Genomic DNA, 19,539 nt, shown 5'->3' with positions numbered 1-19,539 from the left:
GTGCCCAGCTGTGAAGAATTAGGTGTGGTGGATGGCCGCCCTGGAAGTGGAGCTGCAGAAACCTCTCCCGAAATCCCCCAGGCAACACACAGGTCCCTCGCTGACGGCCTTTGGGATGGAGAACTCCACGCACAGCTTTTTCTCTTTTAACCCCAAATGGTACCACAGTGGTGCCTTGAACCCCCAGTGAGGAGACATTATGACTCAGTCTCCATCACTAGAGCACTATAAAGAATAAAAATTTCAATTCACTTTTCACCAAAAATCCCTGTAGTTTTGGATTTGAATTGAGAACAGTCAGTGTGAGGTTAATGGTTGGACGAGATGATCTTCAAGGTCTTTTCCAACTGAGATGATTCTGTGAATTTTACTGCTTGTTTTTTTAATTCCCCTCTCCCGTTTCACCCGAAGTTGTGGTATTTTGTGCTGGATGAATTCCTGACCCCCAGGAACAGGACACCAAAGGGACACAGCCACGGAAGAATCAATCGCTTCATCTTGCTGAGATTTTAATTTTACCACACTCCTTCGCACTTGGATTAATTACAGAGCTACAACCCTGCAAGTGGGCAGACCTGTTTGAAGGAGGAAATGGCATGTCTGGAGCCTGGCATAGGAAATCAGACCTCGTGGGATCACAGGAGCCTACTGATCAGCATGGAAACTGGCCGGGTGCCCCACTCAAGTACCCAACGCTCGCTGGAGCCTCTGCAAGGAATTACCGGAGACATCAGAGAACGAGCTCTCTAGCCCCGGGGTGGGAAAAGGCTTCTCCCAGCTTTGGGTGACAGAGAGAGGAGCCGCGCCCCAGTACGTGTGCTGTAACCCCCTGACAAGGAGATGTCCGGGGCTTTATGAGGCTGCAGGAAGCAATCGCGGTGCTCCAGTCTAGGCTGACTTAATCTGAATGCTTTTATCCCTGCGCTGGACAGAAAGTAGCTTCAAGAGAGAAGAAAAACCCTCGTCAAGAGAGAAGACAAACCCTGGAAATCCTGCACATCCCCCTGCCAGCAGCTTCCCTCTCCAACAGCAAAGGCCACGGCAGCGCAGCTGAGAAGAACCGTCCCAGGAACGGGTCTGGAACCACTAAACCTAGCGCTGCGCCAAAGCTGCTTCTGCAGCTTAAGAGGTCACCAAGTACTTCCCGAGAGTGCTGATTGCTAATGGCTGCTGAAAGCCGCTGCTTCACACGCCGTCCCTTACGGAATCCGTCTGCCATAAACGTCCACTCACCCCGCACTGCAGTATGAACGGGAGAGAAATCCATCCAGCTGACCAGAAAAGAGAAAATATCACCGGAAAAGTGTTAAATCTCTACTTCAGCTAAAAACTTAAAGCGTGTTTCCTTTTCACCTACCCGATACGTACGCAGATGGCAAAAATCTGTAACAAACCTGGAGGGATCTGACACCAACCCCATGGGGACAGCTGACCGTGTGACCGGAGGGTGCAGTGCCACGAGAGCCGCGTGGCAAAACGGAGCACCCCAACCATTAATCCCAAACCATTACAAGTGATTTACTTTGCCGTTTACAGAGCACCCAAGAACTGCCTGAAAAATTCCCTCCCGCAAGCACAGGAGTTCCTGGGCCTTTGTGGGCTGAGCCACGACAGCAGGCTCTCACCCGATGTCTGCGCCACCCCCGTGCAATGCCACCGACCCACCAAAGAGCTTCGCCTTGTAGCACAGGCCAAATATAAATAAAAAAAGCAAACTGTGCCTGAATAAATATAAGCTTTTTAGTAACTGGAAGTAAAAATGGCTGATTTTATAGCCTAGGCTTCTAATTGACTCAGCTTAAATCTCTGCCCAGCCTCATAAATTTCACTTTGCTTAATCCGTGCAGCCACTTTTTCCAGGATTTACCTCACTGCCCTTTTTCTCAGGAATGTGGACACAAGCTGAAAAGAAGAAAAAACTGTGCTAACAGTTGGACTTAAAAAAAAAAAAAAAAGAATTGAAGAAATAATGGAAGTGCTTTATCACCTCCCACTGGCCAAGTGCTGGGCAGTCCCGAGAGGGGAGGCTGGAAAAAAAGTCAAAACCCCCCCAACTTCTCTATTAGATTGTCAGCAGATCCGTGTCCTGCAGAGTTAAGGGTACATCCTATCTGCTATTCCAGCAGCCATCAGTAGCAGATGCTTAAAAGAACCACCTAAACTACAGAGGAAGCACAAAGTAGAATTTTTGATGGTGTCACGCTCCAGCTGCCAGAGTTCCCAGGCCAGAATCTGTGCTGAAAATGTTGCATTTGAACCATGGTAAGAAACTGCCACTTTGGATCCACGGCAAACCCCCTGCACAGGGGACAGGTGACAAGGGAAAGGGAAAAGGGGCGTAAGGGGCTCAGACTGTGCACAGGCGACACAGTCTGCCCTAAAAACCCATCTCGTAGGCACAATGCCAAGCAGAAACAGGCCCTGATCACGCAAGGCTTTACTCCTCTCTCAGAAGCACCTAACGCTCCTGAGAAAGATGTTGAGTGAGGAGAGACAGAAGTACCTTTAACAGAGAGCAGACGTGAGCCAGACGGAAGGAATGCAAGAGGAGCGCCCCGGGCAGTGCCAGGGAACACGGGCGCCTGCCATCAGCATCCCAGGAACCCAGTTCCTCGTTCTCATCCAGCCTAAATGCCCTCCTGCCCACCCTACAGCCCGTCCCCTCATCCTGAGGTGGGTTAATCTGCAGCCTGAGTCACCCACGGAGCCCCAGGGCCCCTTCAGGCAGCAAAGCCGGGCAGGTTTTACCTGAGGGCAGCCCAGCAGACAGGACGCCTCCGGGCTAGAGACCTGCTCCAAAAAACCCAGAGGCAACCCACTGCTGTCTCAGAGGAGCTGTAGCAGGGATGATTTACCTAGGTGAGGCTGTGCAGGGCACGGTTTGGTTCACACAGATCTATCTTTGCTCTTCAATACTGAGAAGACACAGATGCTCTTGATCAACAGTCAAAGGACTTGGAATTTTGGTACTCACAGAGAGGAGGCCCAAACAGCACCGTGTCCAGCGCTTTCAGCTGCAGCTTCTGCCTGTGGCTTCGATCTGTCATTTTCAGAACACTTCCCATCATGGTAGCGTTGTTCACTGCTAGCCTGAAAAAAAAAATAAAAATTAGTAGGTATGGTCACATCCATCTGGATTAATAACTGACCAAAAATTAGCAAGGTGGAGACTACAGAAGGAGGAATGCAATGAGCAGGACCTGAAAGCTCCCTGCTTGGGCTATCAGGACAAGAGAAATCCCTCAGACATTGTCATCTCCCCCCAGCAGGGCTACAGGCCTGGGGAGGAGTGGCTGGAGAGCTGCCGGTCAGAGAGGGGCTGGGGGGGTGAGAATGAGCCAGAGTGTGCCCAGGGGGCCAAGGAGGGCAACGGCATCCTGGCTTGTGTCAGCACTGGCGTGGCCAGCAGGGCCAGGGAAGGGATCTGAGCCCTGGGCTCGGCACTGGGGAGGCCGCCCCTCGATTCCTGGGTTCAGTTTTGGGCCCCTCACCCCAAAAAGGCCATTGAATGACTCGAGCGTGGCCAGAGAAGGGCAACGGAGCTGGGGCAGGGTCTGGAGCACAGGTCTGCTGGGGAGCGGCTGGGGGAACTGGGGGGGTTCAGTCTGGAGCAGAGGAGGCTGAGGGGAGACCTCCTGGCCCTCTGCAACTCCCTGCCAGGAGGGGGCAGAGAGGGGGGATGAGTCTCTGGAGCCAAGGCCCCAGCGCCAGGCCCCGAGGGAATGGCCTCAAGCTGCCCAGGGCAGGGTCAGGCTGGCTCTGAGGAAGGATTTCTGTGCAGAAGGGGCTGTTGGGCGTTGGAATGGGCTGCCCAGGGCAGGGGGGAGTCCCCGGGATCCCTGGAGGGGTTGAAGAGTCGGGCTGAGCCAGCGCTGAGGGATCTGGGGGAGTTGGGAACGGTCAGGGGGAGGGTCATGGTTGGGCTGGAGGAGCTGCAGGGGATTTTCCAGCCTCCATGATCCTGGGATCTCTGATACAGCCTACCTCTGTGAAAGTGTTACACAGCAGTGTCTGGCTTTACTTGGACAGACGGAAAAACCACAGCCACACCTATTTCATTAATCCCAACAACCTAACTTACTGTTTTCCTATCAAAACTGATCTTTTGGTGTCCTACCAGTCACTAAATATATATATTTCTTTTTAATCAAGCATATACTGCTAGCCTTTGGCATCTTCTTTCACAGACCACAAGGAAGAAACGTGGGCACACCATGCACTGCCTCGAAAACCTTAAGTTGTTCCCAGCTAATCCCTCCTTCTCAGTTCACAAGCCCCTTTTTCATCAGTAATAACCTTTACCCAGAAAGCTGCACGGAGTTTTTTCAAACCTGTTATGAGTTTAGGCCAACTCACAGCCAGCGTTTCTCTTGAGGAACATGAGGCTTAGAAGTCTCCTTTGCTGGAGCACCGAGGGGCACAAACTAGCACCAGCACATACCAGTGCTGGGTGGTGCAGAGATACAGAACTAGTAGCCCATGAACCAGGGACTTAAACACTACTGAGATACAACCCAGAGAGCAGAGATGATCCTTTGCTGAGGCTGAACAAAGCCAGAGAAGCTCCAGGACTGGGCTGGGGTTATGAAGACAGGCTGTGGCAGGCTCAGAACGTAGCCTAAGTCTGGTCTTCTCCAGGTCAGGGTTTTAGCTCTAAATACGTAGCTTCAGGCACAGGCAGGTGAAGTCTCACACCCAGACCAGAAAGGACAGTGCTCACGAACACACAAGCCGGACTGCAGCCCCTCCTGGCACACACAGCAGCTCCACGCTCGCTTACGGTTAAATCCCTCCTTGCAGAGAGGGAAGCTGAAGCCTCTGGACAGAACTGAAGCAGAATAGGAGCCAGACCTGGCTCTGCGTGTGCCGAGGGGTGGCACACGATGTTATCACCTGCCCCAGACCTGGTTTTCTTCCTGGCACACAGAGTCACAGAATCATTCCGCTCTCGGACCACTCTTGCTGGGAAACATTTTCTCCTCCTGCCCAGCCTGAGCCTCCCCTGGGGCAGTTTCCAGCCGTTCCCTCTTGTCCTGTCCCTGATCCCCTGGGAGCAGAGCCCAGCCCCAGCCTCTCTGCAATGTCCTGTCAGGAGCTGCAGAGAGGGATGAGGGCTCCCCTCAGCCTCCTCCTCCTCACCCTGAACACTCCCAGCTCCTGCCCTGCCTCCTCACAGGATTGATTCTCCAGCCCTTCCCCAGCCTCGTTGCCCTCCTCTGCCCTCGCTCCAGCCCCTCCAGATCTCTCTCGGGTTGAGGTGCCCAAACCTGGACACAACCTCCAGGTGTGGCCCCCCCAGTGCCGAGCACAGGGGGACTGTCACCTCCCTGCTCCTGCTGGTCACACCGGTGCTGATCCAAGCCAGGAGGCCGTTGGCTTTCTTGGCCCCCGGGCACGCTGCTGGCTCCTGTTCAGGTGCTGGTCAGTGAGAACCCCCAGACCCTTCTCCCCCAGACAGCTCCAGCCACCCCTCCCCGAGCCTGTAGCCACGCAGGGGGTTGTGGTGGCCCAAGGGCAGGACCTGGCACTTGCCCTTGTTGAAGCCCATCCCGCTGGCGTTGGCACCGATCCGATCTATCCAGGTCTCTCTGTGGAGCCTCCCTGTCCTCACGCAGATCGACGCTCCCGCTGCACTTGGTGTCATCTGTGAATTTACTGGTGACACACTCTGTGTCCCTATCAAGATCATCAGTAAAGACACCGACCAGAAATGGTCCCAGCACTGACCCTGAGGACTCCGCTTCTGACCAGCCACCACGTCCCAGAGGAACCCAAGACAACGCCGTGAGCACTGACCTGGGCATGGCGTGTCCACTCAGCTGCAATTTTCTGAAGGTCTCTTCATATTGTGGCAGCTCTACGTAGGTGATGAGCCACTGAACCACCTCGTCGACTGTCCAGTTATACACTGTAGAAGAGGCAGAAAACAAGCAAGCAGCTTAATATTTTTACTAGGCAACTAAAATCATCAAGCCAGCAACAGCAGAACTTCACCAGACACACCTCAGCCTACCACCCTCAGCAGAGAAAAAACATCTGCTGAGTTTAACCACATTCCTGCTAAGTGAGCTGGGGTGGGGTATTAAACCCTGTGGACTATTAGACAAGACATAACCCCCTGGGATACTCCAGGCGATCCTGCAGGTCCTCAGCCTCTACCTGGTGGGATTATTCTTGCTACACACGATGGGCTAACACAGCTCCAGCGCAGCCGTGAGGGGCTGCTACACCTTTAGCCTTAACAGACAGCACCACGCCGTGCGTCAGGGCTGGTGCCTTCCCAAGGGCAGCCTCCGACAACAAACGTTTCACGGGGGTTGATTTGACACTGGGGATCTGAGCTCACGAAAGAAAACCATGCAATGAGGCCATCAGATAAAAGAGCCTCAGACAGTGCTGGCGCGGGCGATGTCACCAGAAGGGCCTGAGGCCAAAATCCTCCGAGAGGCAACACCCGAAGTGCCAGTGAGTGATGAGTGACAGCTTTTCATTTTCTATCAGCCAAGTGACTTTGCTGTCTCCAAACTCCCAACAAAGTACATTCATCCTCACCACATGCCCACACCCCTGGAGTACTGAACCCAGCCAACGTATCCGGCAACACACTGGGGAAGCCTCACCCCTTCCTCCAGACCTGTGACCTGAGTGTTGGTCTGCTCGAGGGTGGGGAGGCTGCAGAGAGACCTGGCCAGGCTGGAGCCATGGGCTGAGCCCAACTGGGGGAGTTTCACTGAGGGCAAATGCCGGGGGCTGCCCTTGGGCCACAACAGCCCCCAGCAGGGCTACAGGCCTGGGGAGGAGTGGCTGGAGAGCTGCCGGTCAGAGAGGGGCTGGGGGGGTGAGAATGAGCCAGAGTGTGCCCAGGGGGCCAAGGAGGGCAACGGCATCCTGGCTTGTGTCAGCACTGGCGTGGCCAGCAGGGCCAGGGAAGGGATCTGAGCCCTGGGCTCGGCACTGGGGAGGCCGCCCCTCGATTCCTGGGTTCAGTTCTGGGCCCCTCACCCCAAAAAGGCCATTGAATGACTCGAGCGTGGCCAGAGAAGGGCAACGGAGCTGGGGCAGGGTCTGGAGCACAGGTCTGCTGGGGAGCGGCTGGGGGAACTGGGGGGGTTCAGTCTGGAGCAGAGGAGGCTGAGGGGAGACCTCCTGGCCCTCTGCAACTCCCTGCCAGGAGGGGGCAGAGAGGGGGGATGAGTCTCTGGAGCCAAGGCCCCAGCGCCAGGCCCCGAGGGAATGGCCTCAAGCTGCCCAGGGCAGGGTCAGGCTGGCTCTGAGGAAGGATTTCTGTGCAGAAGGGGCTGTTGGGCGTTGGAATGGGCTGCCCAGGGCAGGGGGGAGTCCCCGGGATCCCTGGAGGGGTTGAAGAGTCGGGCTGAGCCAGCGCTGAGGGACCTGGGGCAGTTGGGAGGGTTTCCAACCCAGATGATTCTGGGATTCTGTGACTGTGCGAGCATCAATTTTTAAAAAGGGCATATGGAGAAACACTTGTAAGAAAACGGCTGTAAGCAGGGATTTGCTGGAGGAGGTGGAGCGGGTGCAACAGCTGAACCAGGTGAACTTTTCTTCTTAACTGCCTCAACCTGTGCATTTGTGTGTTATTTTTGGAGACGACACCCAGCCACAGATAAGGAAACTTTTGGAAACGAAGCTTCTGCCACTTCTAGCAACGGCTATGAAGGCAAAGAACATCATGCAACAGATTTTTTTTTTTTCACAGGACAGGAGGGGTTTCCTCTGCTTTAATTTACCAACTTCTGCCTTCGCTTAGCAGAGGCTGAGCTCTTGCAGCATCACCCAGTGAGCCAGAGCGCCGAGCTGGACGTCACCCGCTGCCGACCATCCCCACCTCGCACGCTTCTGGCCCGGCACCCGCCGGTCCCTCTCTCACATGCCCTTTCCAACAGCCAAGTGGAGAAAAGGCCTGTTGACTGCTGGCTCCGAGGCTGCAGCGCTGCCGAGCTCTTAAATGTCAACAGTGAGTTGTCCCGAAAATATGAGAAACATCCTCCAGCTCACTCCGGGGAGCTGAACGCCTTGGAGGGGACGATGAGCGGGCAGAGCGAGATCCGAGCGAGACTCGAGCACAAGGTGTCACCTCCACGGACACAGCTTGGCAAACGTGGAATCACAGAATCCCCGAACCCTTCAGGCTGGAAAAGCCCCTCAGGATCAGCGAGTCCAACCCTCAGCCCGACTCTACAAAGCTCTCCCCTACCCCACATCCCCCACAGCTCATCCCAACGGCCCTGAAACCCCCCCAGGGATGGGGACTCCCCCCTCCCTGGGCAGCCTGTTCCACTCTCGGACCACTCTTGCTGGGAAACGTTTTTTCCTACTCTAAGTCAGCAAACTGCCCTTGCTTCAGGAACCCCCCTCAGCTAACTGTCCTCCCAGGCCTGGCAGAGCTCCCCCCTCCCGGCCAGCCACGCCGGGCTTGTCCCACACGGCCCCTCCATGTCCCCACCTCTCAGCCTCACACAGCAGCCCCCGCCTTCCTCTGAACCCCCCCGGCCTCTCTCTTTTCATCCTTCCATGTCCAAAGGTCTTTATTTTGGGAGGAAATCACTAAAAAACCAGCTGGCAGCAGGCTTACACACAAAAGTTTTGAGCAGCCTGGGCTAGTGGAAGGTGTCCCTGGCCACGGCAGGGGGGTGGCACTGGATGAGCTTTAGGGTCCCTCCCAGCCCAGCCCAGCCCGGGACCGTGATGAGTCTGATCTGCTGCTTCGGTGGCTTTGGTAGAGCCCGGCTTGCCGAGGGCTTTACCTGTCAAATCCAACACCTGCTAAGAGCACCACAACCTTTGGATTTGGGGGTAATGAGGGAGCAGAAACAATTTTCTATTTTATACGAGTGACCAGGAACAACAGCAACAGCAGCAAGGAAAAGCACTTGGCTTGATAGCAGATGCATTGGGAACAACTGCCCCAGCACCCGTCAGGAAGGGTTTAACTGCCCCGGCACCCGTCAGGAAGGGTCTAACTGCCCCGGCACCCGTCAGGAAGGGTCTAACTGCCCAGGCACCCGTCAGGAAGGGTCTAACTGCCCAGGCACCCGTCAGGAAGGGTCTAACTGCCCAGGCACCCGTCAGGAAGGGTTTAACTGCCCCAGCACCCGTCAGGAAGGGTCTAACTGCCTCAGGCACCCATCCTCGCCAGACCTTGGTGCCCTTCCAAAGCCACTTTTCACACCCCCAGGAAGGAGCAGACCTTTTCCACAAGCCTAATTCTATTAGTTTCACGACTGGAGTTCAAACGCCAAGATTAGGCTCCATAGGACACGACCCTTCAGAAACTAATTATTTTCTCAGCTAGCTATACAGAACGATGAGAAGGGAAAACAAGAGTGGCAGCTAAATCCAACCCAAGGAAAACCGTTATACCACAGCAGCTCCACCCAAAGACACGGCAGGTCCCGTGTGTGTCGGAAGCAGCGAGCAAGCAGAAGCAGCTCAGCAATTAAGGGACCTGGGGAGTATCACGGGGTGTTCTCCTCCACCCCTTAATGATTTCTACCCTTTCCCAGCCAACACTAAAATATCCTTCAGGCAAAGCCATCTGTAAACAGCTGTACAACAGAATAAATATTTCTTACATGTGGTTTTCCTTGAACACAGGAGACAAAGCGACTCCTCAGCATCATCCCGACTTGTAAGTGGTTTGGATGAGAATTTTCAACCCGTGGCTGCCCAGCCCCACGGGATGGAGAGTCTGGTCCTGGATAAACAACTCCAGGATCGTGCACAGAACCGCTGTGTTTTCAGCCTGCCTTTCAAACACTGTACCTGAGTATTCATTCAGTCCTCCTGGGAGCGTGAGGGACTGTAACACTCCTTACAGCTGTACCTACACAGCGCCTTGGAAACCCCGAGCACATCCCACCCCCGGGTAATTTAAAGGCTAAGACAGAAAAATGAAATACAAAGAGAACATGGCACAAATGAGAAAATGAAATCTTTACAGTTGATGGATTGATCTGAGGACTGAAATCCAGTTTTTAAAGTGATGGGGGTTGATAAGTTTACCTGATCTTGGGAGGACAGAGGGAAGGGAAAAAACTAAGTGAAAGGAAAAGCAGCAGTTAAAAAAAAGGAAAAAAATACGTTCTTGAGAGCAACACGATGACCAGCGCACTCAGAGAAAAGGAGAATCACCGGAGGAGCAAAGGGCAGCCTTTGGCAGAACCAGTCTGTGCCACAGACAACAAAAAACCCCGATACACCAACGTGATCTGCATCACTACGCTCCTCACAACGCAGAAAGGGAATCAAAACGCATCGTCCAGTCAACACGTGTGCTCTGCAAAGTGTGATCTTCCCACCTCTATCCCCTCTCCCACCTTTGCATTTTCAAGGCACCGAAGATTTTTGTTATTAGTACTGCTGGTCTTATAAAGCACCATTCTGTAGTGAAGCCCCAGATTTGAGAATAAAAAGTTTCTTAACTGGAAAGAATAAAGAAAAGTCAGTTTTAAGATCTCTCAGAAAATAAATTCCAAAGTTCTGGTCGGGGAGAAAATAGAAGTGAACCCTGTGCCTTTTCTTGACCACCTCGGACACGCTCCAATGCCCAGAAACAGCCAGTGCTGCAAAAGCCCAGGGTGTGGGCAGCCCGCACGCAGCGGCCAGGGCAGCACTAGTGAACTTTAAAGTTTCTTCCAAAATTCAGAGTTTCAGGAGGTTTCCCACCAGTGACTGAACTTCCACCACCTCCCTGGGGTAATGAGTAATACCATTCCTTAACAGCTCGCAGCTTATTTCTACACCAAACGTATTTATGTAGACTTCCAGTTTTAGGACTTTACCTTCTTTTCACTAGGTTAAGAAGCTTTTCAGGTTCAGCAAATGTCTTCTACAGTAAACGTGCTAGGTAGGAAAACTCCCACATAGCCCTGTTGAATATTTAGGATGCTGCCGCCCCATAAAAATACCATCTGAAACTGGGTATTTGAAGGAGAACCTGGAATACGATGGTATTTAGCTCTATTTTAATAAACATTTATAGGGGTGGAGAAACAAAATAACAATTTATAGTTTTAAGGCTGTACTCAGATGCCAGCATTAACAGTTGGGAAGGACAGAGACCAACAAAATCCTGAAACCCAGCCTCAAAAAGGAAGCTGGAAGAGTACTTGTACAAGGCAGCAAAAGCAGCAGCAGATCTCTCCTGGGAGGTACACACACTGCTGCCATGGTTAGACAAAATCCAAAGTGTTTATGCTTTTTAAGACAAGGGGGTGGAGCGGGCTGTTTCAGTTTGCTTGTTTGTCTTTTTTTACCTTCAGATGTCTTCCAGGCCTTCCAGAGATCTTCCACACTAATGAGCTTGTCTTCTCCATGGAAGGTGCTGTGCTTGACTGTTGGGTCATGATAATTCAAGTCCTCCCTCAAGAACTAGGAGAAGAATAAACAGGGGGATTATTCTTTGATTCATCTTTTAGAGAGATGGGGAATATTTAAAAAAAAAAAAAAATCTTTCACCTGTCTTCCTTATTATCACATTCACAGGTTGTCACATAATAATTTCTATGGCAAAGTTCTCAAGTTCTCCCAAGTCTGAGATGCAGCAGCTCAGGTCTTCTAACCTTTGATCAAAACTACATCATCTCCTCAGTTCACAGAATCACAGGAGGGTTTGGGTTGGGAAGGATGTTAAATATCATCCAGTGCCACCCCCTGCCCTGGCCAGGGCCACCTGCCACCAGCCCAGGTTGCCCAAAGCCCCGTCCAACCTGGCCTTGAACCCTTCCAGGGAGGGGGCAGCCACAGCTGCTCTGGGCAGCCTGTGCCAGGGCCTCACCCCCCTCACAGGGAACAATTTCTGCCTCAGATCCCATCTAAATCTCCCCTCTGACAGTTTAACACTGTTCCCCCTTGTCCTATCCCTCCCCCTGATGACGAGTCCCCCCCCTTTCCCGCAGCCCCTTTCAGCCCTGGGGGGCCGCTCTAAGGTCTCCCCGGAGCCTTCTCTTCTCCAGCTGAACCCCCCAACTCTCCCAGCCTGTCCTCACAGGGGGGCTCCAGCCCCCCCAGCATCTCCGTGGCTCCTCTGGCCCCGCTCCAGCAGCTCACGCACGCTCTGTGCTGGGGTGCCCAGAGCTGGACAAAGTGCTCTGGGGCGGGTGGCTCAGGTTGGTGACACCATCTATTACAGACCTGCACTTCTAGCTGGAGGCATTTCTCTCTACTTCCAGTTTCAGGATTTTATTCTGCCGCCTTTTTGCCAAGTAGCCCTCTGCCAGCAGATTTCTGCCTGGGGCCGTGCTGACAGTAAGCAAGTCAGCTTAGGAGCTTCAGCCTCTCATTAAGACAAGGAAACTTTCCAGACATCAAACCATTCCGCTTGTTCTCTTCCAATCAGCTGCTTTCCGAGTCCTCCACTGACACATCAGCGTAAGACGGGGTCACAGCGTTCACAGAAGGCACAGACGCGTGGCAGCACTAATCCTTCTCTCCTGCTACTCCCTCTCTCTTGGCACAGAAACCCAAAATCTTCTTATGCTGCCTGTGCCCTCCCCATGGAGAGACCCCGCACCCCCAAGAGCATCTATGGAAGGGATGAGGGAGCATTTCTGAAATCCAGCATTCCACTAGGAACCGCCCCATGCAGGAACACAAGCTGCAACACCAGAAATAAGGACACATCCCCTTATGAGCAACAGTAAATGCTCAAAGCTTTACCCCAAGCCCGTGACAGAAGCTGCCTGCAGGCAGGGTGGAGCAAGATGTGCAACAGAAGCGTTAACCCAAAACCACCAGAAAGAGAGAAAAAAAGCCAAGTGATGGGGTCCTTGATGCCCCAGTGCTCAGGGGAGAGACGGGGCACAAGAGCAGCCACGTGGAAACATGGAAAAAAGCTTTTTCTAAGGAGGAATGGAGTGGGACAGGTGACGCAAGGCAGCAAGGTCTTGGTATTTACAGAGGGGTCTTCGGGGAGGGCGGGGGGCCGGGCTGGGGAGGGCAGGACAGTGGCTGCTCTCCACATGGAAATCTTACCCCGCAGTCCTAAGAGTTAAAGGTGAAACTGCACAATCAGATAAAACACCACAAGCTACTCCCTGCCCAAAGACGAGGCAAAGCTTAAAACCAGGTTTTCTGGGCTCCAGCAGATCCACAACTCCGAGGCTATCCAGGAAGCAGGGGGAGGTTTGCCAGCTGAAAAGCACTATTTTTTTTATTTTTTTTTTTTTTGGTTAAGACCTTGTGTTTGATTGCATCCAAATGTAGGTCATCAAAATCACCCAACGCTGCCAAGTAACAGGCTCCGTTATTTTGCAGGAGTTTCTGTGTCAATGAGAATTCTGCCCGGGATTACTTCACACACCACGCTGGGCAGCGGCAGCTCGGCTGCTGCAACATCTAGAATCGACTGAAAGCGCGGCCACAAAAGAAAGGATCTGCCCTGCCCGTGCCACATTCTTCCAGCAATCCAGCAGGAATCTGAGAAATGAACTTTAGGGGACTGAGAATAACAATATATGTAACAATAGGGGACTATAGATATATATTAGAAGATACATAGAATATATGTGCTTTGATTTTATATTTATATATAGTATAGATGTAAAATATATTATTATTATATATTTAGGGTTGTTTAATATATATTTAGGGTCGTTGGGATGAGCTGGTGGGGGATGTGGGGTAGGGGAAAACTTCGTAGAGTCGGGCTGAGGGTTGGACTCGCTGATCCCAAGGGGCTTTTCCAGCCTGAGTGATTCTATGATTCTACATCTGTAATAATATATAAATACATATATACATAAACCAAAATCATTAGTTAACTATTTTTGGTTGCTGCTCAAAACTGACAGATCAAACTGAATATGAACATTCTCTGCAGTACATCTGAAGGTTTCTGTTCCTGGTAAGAGAAGCCAGGAAATACTCAGCAAGCATATATGTTAAATTAATTTTAATACAGACAGAGTAGAATAAATTAATATAACTGAGGCTTTGGGGATTCCAGGATTTTGGGATTCCAGACTTTGAATTACAGTATCACCAAAAATTCAACAAAGCAGCACAATGGAACCAACTTTATGTCAATGGAGTAAGAATCCAAAAATTTATTTTTCCATCTGACCTGCACCTCCAAAGCAAAGCTGAAACATCTACGGGAGGGGAGGCATTTTCACTGACGGAACCCACACCTTCTGTCAGTAAGGTCTGCGGAGGTAAATCCACTCAGGGAACACTTGTGTCACAGTAAGGTGCTCTGGTGTGTTCCCACCCCCCTCCCGGCTCAAAGGATGGGCCAGAGACAGAGACACCAAAGAAAAGTGAAGAAAACTGTATTAACAACGAACTAAGAGAGTGTAAGAAAGAATTGAGGCTACCCTGCACGCAGGAGGGATTCATGAGATGTGAAGTAAGCAAAGTACGTGGAACTCAAACAAGAAAGGAGATCACGCACATCCCTCTATCTAACAGATGCAAGAAAACTGAAAAATAATTTCACATTTACATCCCTGCAGGCAGCACCCAGTACATGACTGCCATGCAGCCTCCTTTGTTACAGCTCCTCCAAGGGTGTAACAGAATTACTGAAAAAAAGAGTAATCTCTGGAGAAGGAGGTAGTATTTAATATCAGACAGGGCATGACAAATATCTGTGCAATTTTAACTTGCCAGGCTCTCCGGAGATGCCACCGAGGCCACGACAGGTACCTGCAGCTTGTGCCTGGTGCCTCTCCAGCCCACGAAAGCTTCAGCTGCTCTGCCCGACTTGCAGACAAACATGGAAAACGGGAACATTTGGGCAGGTGGTCGCCGATGGGCTCTGCCACGGGCCAACGTGCGGCCCGGAGAGGCGAAGGGACCGGCCCCCCGGCTCGGTGAGCCGTGACCGAGGGAAGGCGGCACTGTCACCCGGCGGGCTGCCAGCTCCCACCGGCCCCGAGGGAGCAGCTGCCGCTCTGTATATTTAGCTCGGGGAGCACAGAAAAGAAAAATGATCTCTTGCAGCTTTCCTCCAGCTCACCGTCACCAAAACAAACCCCCAAGGACTCTACGGAGGGGACGGAGCTGCTGAGATATCTCGATAAACAAGCGGGAGGAGGATGGAGGACCGGGCCGTACCCTCGTGCATGGTGCAGCCCCGGAGGCTGCAGGAGCTGGGCTGAGCGCACCAAAGCCCAGGAAGGCTTAAAAGCAGATTTTTTTTTCCCCTTAGTCTATTCTGGGGAAAAGCCAGAAAAGACGAATAGTGCAAATACAACAAGTAAGCCAAACTACCTGGCACAGCCTTTGGAGGTGAGGGCTGCTGTGCTCCGAGCTGGGGAATGGAGAGAGTTCACAGACTCATCCGGGTTGGAAAATCCCTTGCAGCTCCTCCAGCCCAACCATGAGCCTCCCCCTGACCGTTCCCAACTCCCCCAGATCCCTCAGTGCTGGCTCAGCCCGACTCTTCAACCCCCCCAGGGATCCCGGGGACTCCCCCCTGCCCTGGGCAGCCCATTCCAACGCCCAACAGCCCCTTCTGCACAGAAATCCTTCCTCAGAGCCAGCCTGACCCTGCCCTGGGCAGCTTGAGGCCATTCCCTCGGGGCCTGGCGCTGGGGCCTTGGCTCCAGAGACTCATCCCCCCTCTCTGCCCCCTCCTGGCAGGGAGTTGCAGAGGGCCAGGAGGTCTCCCCTCAGCCTCCTCTGCTCCAGACTGAACCCCCCCAGTTCCCCCAGCCGCTCCCCAGCAGACCTGTGCTCCAGACCCTGCCCCAGCTCCGTTGCCCTTCTCTGGCCACGCTCGAGTCATTCAATGGCCTTTTTGGGGTGAGGGGCCCAAAACTGAGCCCAGGAATCGAGGGGCGGCCTCCCCAGTGCCGAGCCCAGGGCTCAGATCCCTCCCCTGTCCCTGCTGGCCACGCCAGTGCTGACACAAGCCAGGATGCCGTTGCCCTCCTTGGCCCCCTGGGCACACTCTGGCTCATTCTCACCCCCCCAGCCCCTCTCTGACCGGCAGCTCTCCAGCCACTCCTCCCCAGGCCTGTAGCCCTGCTGGGGGCTGTTGTGGCCCAAGGGCAGCCCCCGGCATTTGCCCTCAGTGGAACTCCCCCAGCTGGGCTCAGCCCATGGCTCCAGCCTGGCCGGGTCTCTCTGCAGCCTCCCCACCCTCGAGCAGACCAACACTCCCACCCAACTGGGTGTCACCTGCAAACTGACTGGGGGTGCCCTCGATCCCCTCGTCCAGATCACCAATAAAGTTGTTAACCAGAAGCGGCCCCAGCACCCAGCCCTGGGGGACACTGCTCCTGACTGGCCGCCAACCGGATTTAACTCTGTTCACCACAACCCTTTGGGCCCGGCCACACCAGCAGTTTTTTATCCAGTTTCCCTCTGATTCTGACCCGTTAGCTCCTCAGCTGGGACCACCAGACACCCACTACTGCTCCACACACCTTCCCCAACCGCCCCGTGCTGCCAACCGGCACAAATCCGTGGGAGTTCCCCTTGCACCGGGCTGGGACGCACCAGCAGCGCTCGGGGCGCCTCTCAGAGCCCACGTTTGTGCGTCTATCACAGGAACGATTTTCAAGGCACAGAGCTCGCAGTTTTTCCCCGTTGGAGGGGCTCCCCACAGATTTCCTGTGCACAGGTAACTACCGAGCACTGACATTATCACAGAATCACAGGAGGGTTTGGGTTGGAAGGACCTTAAAGCCCATGCAGTCCCACCCCCCGGCCACGGGCAGGGACACCTTCCGCTAGCCCAGGTGGCTCAGTATGTGTGCATATATATAAAGCAGCCACAGGGCTCCCAGATCTTCAACTCACCAGGCGCAAGAACCACTGCGCAAAACATTGACCTGCTCACAAACCACCAAAAAGCAGCACTTTCAAAGTGCTACAGACCCTGCTGACCCCATCCCTGGAGATACCCTGAACTCAGAGTCCTGGGCAACCGGCTCTGGGTGCTCCTGCCCGGGCAGGGGCTGTGGCAGCTCCAGAGGTGCCACCCAGCCCAGCTTGAGACGCCACCCAGACCAGCTCCAGAGGTGCCACCAGACCAGCTCCAGAAGTGCCACAAGATCAGTTCCAGAGGTGCCACCCAGACCCCCTCCAGCTGCAGCCAGTCTGCAAATCCACAAGAACAGAAGGAAATGTAGTCAACCAAGAACCTCAGCACCAAGTTCAGAGAAAGACAAACCATGATCACACCTTCCAAAAGCAACAGGAACAGAACCACCACTACAGGCAACAACCAGCATGAGCAGAGATCGCTGCGGGAAGAGACAGCCTGTAGTGCCGTGCGTTGGGGAGGGAACACATCGCGTCCCTGCAGCAGCCTGTGGCAGAGAATTACCTGGTTTAGGAGGAAAACACTTTTTTTCAGTGCTCTCTGCTCGCAGCCACTCCGGCCCTGGGTTTCCAGCAAGTGCTGGAGGCACTGGCAGAGGTACGCACCCCCTCCAGAAAAAACAATTACAGAACCGTTTCGCCTTCCCCTGGTTAAACACAGGGACCTAAATTTTACTTCTCCACCTGCCAGATCCCGTGACCAGTGCGCTCTTCTCCACTCTGAGGGGCGAGGAGTTCCAGTTGCCCTGGTTCCTTGGTTAAGGCAAACCTGTTGTCTCGGTGGCTGAAATCACACTCAAAAACGAGCCATTCCATGAAGTGTGATTTTTTGGAGGTTTTTTCCTCATGTTTTTTAATCCGCAGAAACCCCCAACTACTTGCACAACCTCTGCACCTCCCCTCAAACCTTTATCTCTGCTCCCCAAGTGCCATCATCCATCCCGAACACCAACCTGAACATCTTTCCTGAGCTACCAATTTTCAGAAAATGTTTGTCTGCAAGCCCTCTTTCCTGCTAATGTGCCTGAGCCCAGGCAGCGGGATCAGAGGTTGAGAGGAGCCAGGGACTGACCCAGCAATACGATAAACCTCGTTTCCTTGGGAAAGCAGGCTAACAGCGTCTGTCGTGTGAACCTCCATCAGTGCCCCGAAACAGCTGGAGCTGCCTTCGGAGTGAGCCGAGGAGCAGAAATAGCTCCTTAATTAGACCGTTTCCCTGTCGTTTTAATCGAGGTCACTGATGTCATCTTAAACTTCATTGAAAATTCACTTCCAGAAAAAAAAAATACAAACACAATGATGATTTAAGGACAGCCTAAAGTCGTTGCACAAGATTTCACCTATAATTAGAATGTTTAAACGACACAGTTATCTGTCTGTCCCTCTCTTTCTGCCCAGTCAGGTCTTTTAACCCAAACAAAACGGACCCATAACTCACCGCCCCCAAGAGATAGGGCCAAAACAGCAACTGCAAACACCAAGTTCTCAGCCCACAAGGGAAATGCAGCTACGGGAGGGCAGAGCTTGCTCTCCACGGCCCCCGGGCAGGTGTCCCCACCGGCCTCCGCAGCAGCGTCTGTGAGACCCAGGGGCTGCCTGAAGCTTGCACACGCTTCTGGAGAACAGGTGACTAGATCTGTTAGCTCAGCTGGATCCTCAGCAGAGGAAGGGTTTGGGGTGGGGTTTTTTTAATTAAAGGAATTAAGATAAGTTGAACAGAAAGGCAAAAAGCAGAGAACTGTGGTTTTCCCGGCAACTCATCCAACTCAGCTCAATCTCTGTGCAAGGCTGACCAGTCACCAATGCGTTCTGTTCTGAAACAACATTAAGACGTCCATCAGCTCACTTTGTTCTGTGTCAAATCCACTTAGTAAAAAAATAAGCCCCTAGTATATAAACCTACACTCGAGGGAGACTCCTCAGAGCAACTGTTTGCAGCATGGCACTGCAGGTACCCGGGTCCCCTCCCAACAGAGACCTCCCGAGGTCCTGTCCCCCCAGTCCTGGGACCCCGGAGAGGCTCCCCAGCACGAGCCCCCCCGCAGGGCTGCTGGCGGGTCCCAATCGGGTGCCCAAGCACGTTGCCATCCCACACTCCTGTCTGGGTCCTTGGCTCCATCATTTTCTAAAAAAGTCTGCGGAAATGGAGCCATGTCACCCTCCATGTCCACTCCTGGGGCGGGAGCTTCGCACGCCGCAAGAAGAGTGTAAGAAGATTAAACGTAAAAGCTTAAAAGGGTTAAATTTGAGCCTCCTGCATTCTTTCAAATAATACCTCCAGCAGCTGTCCCACCAGCACAGAGAGGGAGTTAAAGCACGATTACAGGGTACACAGGGGGGTTAGAGCTGATAACCTTGAACGCAGAGAAACCGAGCACTTGGGCAGTGGCTGGCTCACCAAGGGGAATTCTTGAAATACCTTTTTCAGTGGCTTCAAAGTCTTTATTGAAAGTTTCATTTAATGCAACTTTAATAAAAGTGTCAAGCTTAGAAAAGGTAAAACTCGTGCCTGTTATTTATAAAATCATAGAATCATTTTGGTTGGAAAAAGAACTTTAAGATGCATCAAGTCCAACTGCAAACCAAGCCCACTGAGAATGCCAAGTGCACTGCATATAACCTGGGGTCACTACGACACCTCATTTTGTCAATAAGTCAACAGATATAAATCCGAACTCCCTACCAGCTGCAGAGACCTGCATGTGCACCCAAGGCTCTTCCACAGAGCGCAACATTGGCACAGCA

General features: G+C 53.0%; 1 protein-coding gene across 8 annotated transcripts in view; it reads right to left on the bottom strand.

The window, feature by feature from the left end:
- The window catches only part of STIM1 (stromal interaction molecule 1), a 101,125-nt gene that overhangs the window by 38,093 nt on the left and 43,493 nt on the right, over positions 1-19,539 (bottom strand). For all 8 annotated transcript variants that reach the window (XR_012634621.1, XM_074919896.1, XM_074919925.1 and 5 more), the window contains 3 exons: positions 11,277-11,391; positions 5,797-5,908; positions 2,975-3,090 (listed from right to left, as the gene is read on the bottom strand). Coding sequence is in view for 7 of the 8 variants with exons in the window: in XM_074919896.1 (XP_074775997.1) it covers positions 2,975-3,090; positions 5,797-5,908; positions 11,277-11,391 (343 nt within the window). In the remaining variant the exon portion in view is untranslated. The remainder of the gene's footprint in view (positions 1-2,974; positions 3,091-5,796; positions 5,909-11,276; positions 11,392-19,539) is intronic.

Source organism: Athene noctua, chromosome 1 (genome assembly GCF_965140245.1).
Source record: "Athene noctua chromosome 1, bAthNoc1.hap1.1, whole genome shotgun sequence".
NCBI lineage: Eukaryota > Metazoa > Chordata > Aves > Strigiformes > Strigidae > Athene > Athene noctua.
This window is presented reverse-complemented; position numbering and strand designations above follow the sequence as displayed.